General features: G+C 53.4%; 1 protein-coding gene across 1 annotated transcript in view; it reads left to right on the top strand.

Annotated features, from left to right (window-relative positions):
- wwc1 (WW and C2 domain containing 1) overlaps positions 1 to 2,500 on the top strand; it is a gene marked incomplete at both ends in the record, with an annotated part of 37,059 nt that overhangs the window by 21,466 nt on the left and 13,093 nt on the right. The window contains 1 exon segment of the mRNA XM_076273610.1: positions 88 to 433. Within this exon segment, the coding sequence (XP_076129725.1) occupies positions 88 to 433 (346 nt within the window).

The raw sequence follows: 2,500 nt of genomic DNA, 5'->3' as shown, positions 1-2,500 counted from the left end.
ATAATTGTGTGTCTGTGTGTGTGTGTGTGTGAACATCAAGCAAGGATGATTGCACCATAATTGATTGTGTAATATTTTCTATTCTAGGTGTCGGAGGCGGGCCCCGGCGTGATTGGCGGGTCGGAGGCGGGCCCCGGGGGGGTGATTGGCGGGTCGGTGGGGGCGGGGCTGGGCTGGCGTGCGCAGGCCCTGCGTGTGTCGGAGACGCCGCGCTCCATGACCTCACTCTCGCCGCGCTCCTCGCTGTCCTCGCTCTCGCCGCCCTGCTCGCCGCTGGTCACCGACGCCGCCCTCCTGCCCGGCGAGGTCTTCGCCGCGGCCCACAATGCCTTGGGGCTGGACGCCGAGCTGCAGAGCCGATTGGCCGAGCTGAGGCTGCTGGACGAGACGGAGGAGGAGCCCCGAGTAGCCGCCACCACAGACGCAGCCAAAGGTGCGGTCACCACGGATGCACACACACACACACACACACACACACACACACCACGGATGCACACACACACACACACACACACACACCACACACACACACACCACGGATGCACACACACACACACACACACACACACACACACCACGGATGCACACACACACACACACACACACACACCACGGATGCACACACACACACACACACACCACGGATGCACACACACACACACACACACACACACACCACGGATGCACACACACACACACACACACGTACACACGCACGTACACACACACACATATATACATACACACACACACACCACGGATGCACACACACACACACACACACACACACACACCACGGATGCACACACACACACACACACACACCACGGATGCACACACACACACACACACACACACACACCACGGATGCACACACACACACACACACACACACCACGGATGCACACACACACACACACACACCACGGATGCACACACACACACACACACACACACACACACCACGGATGCACACACACACACACACACACACGTACACACGCACGTACACACACACACATATATACATACACACACACACACCACGGATGCACACACACACACACACACACCACGGATGCACACACACACACACCACGGATACACACACACACACACACACCACGGATGCACACACACACACACACCACGGATGCACACACACACACACACACACACGTACACATGCACGTACATACACACACATATATACATACACACACACACACATATATACATACACACACACACACACACATATACATGTACACACACACACACACACACACACGTACACACACACACACACACGTACACACACACACACACACACATATACATACACACACACACATATACATACACACACACACACACACACATATACATATACTTCTTCATCCAGTTCAACGTCAGCCTGACAGAACAGCCTCCGGCTCCTCAGCCGATGGTCACGTTCCGCCGCAACATCCGGAACCTGTCTCCAACGCACTTTTCCTCTGTGGTTGCCTCCGGTCTACCTCCACTCAACACCTTCTCCTCTCTGGAGGTTAATGAGGCCACAGACTCGCTCTGCTCCACACTGAGCTCGTGTCTAGACGAGCTGTGCCCTCTTACCACAAGGCCAGCTCGATCAAAACACTCTCATCCATGGCTAAATGCTACCCTCCGATCGCAGCGCGCCAAACTCAGAGCCGCGGAGAGGAAATGGCACAAATCCAAACTAACTGATGACCTCAAAAACTACCAGACACTCCTGACCTCCTTCTCAGCCAGCATCACTGCTGCTAAGACGGCTTTCTACAATGACAAAATCAACAGCGCTACAGACACTCGAAAGCTTTTTTCAACCTTCAAATCGCTACTCAACCCTCAGATGCCTCCTCCTCCATCCAGCCTTACTGCAGATACCCTCGCCTCATTTTTTACAAACAAAGTGGCGGCAATCAGCAGTCAATTCTCTACATGCCCACTCAACGCATCTGACTCAGATACCGCACTCCTACAACCTCTAGGGACTGCTAGATCATCTTTTTCAGCATTCACGCCTCTCTCCGAGAATGAAGTATCTAGACTCCTGACATGCAGCCGTCCTACCACATGCTCGCTGGACCCTATAGCTACGAGCCTACTTCAGTCCATCAGCCCGACCATCGCACCAGCTATCACACACGTGATCAATGCCTTGCTAACCTCCAGCACATTTCCAACAGCGTTCAAAATGGCCCGGGTAACACCGTTACTTAAGAAAGCTTCTCTCAACCCTGCTCAAGTCGAGAACTACCGCCCTGTCTCACTCCTGCCTTTCCTATCCAAAGGCATTGAACGAGCAGTCTCCAAACAGGTCTCTGACTTCCTTTCACAGAACAACCTTCTGGATCCAAATCAGTCTGGGTTCAAAAGCGGCCACTCTACCAAAACGGCTCTGCTGTCTGTAACAGAAGCCTTAAAAGAAGCCAGGGCGACCGCTCGGTCATCAGTACTCATTCTGCTTGACTTA

The sequence above is a fragment of the Alosa pseudoharengus genome, unplaced genomic scaffold, assembly GCF_046254945.1.
Source record: "Alosa pseudoharengus isolate Yale_2024_CS ecotype anadromous, Long Island Sound unplaced genomic scaffold, YU_APseudo_1.1 YU_APseudo_1.1_scf_8, whole genome shotgun sequence".
NCBI classification, from domain to species: Eukaryota; Metazoa; Chordata; class Actinopteri; order Clupeiformes; family Clupeidae; genus Alosa; species Alosa pseudoharengus.
The sequence above is the reverse complement of the archived record's forward strand: the minus strand, read 5'-3'. Positions and strand labels throughout refer to the sequence as shown.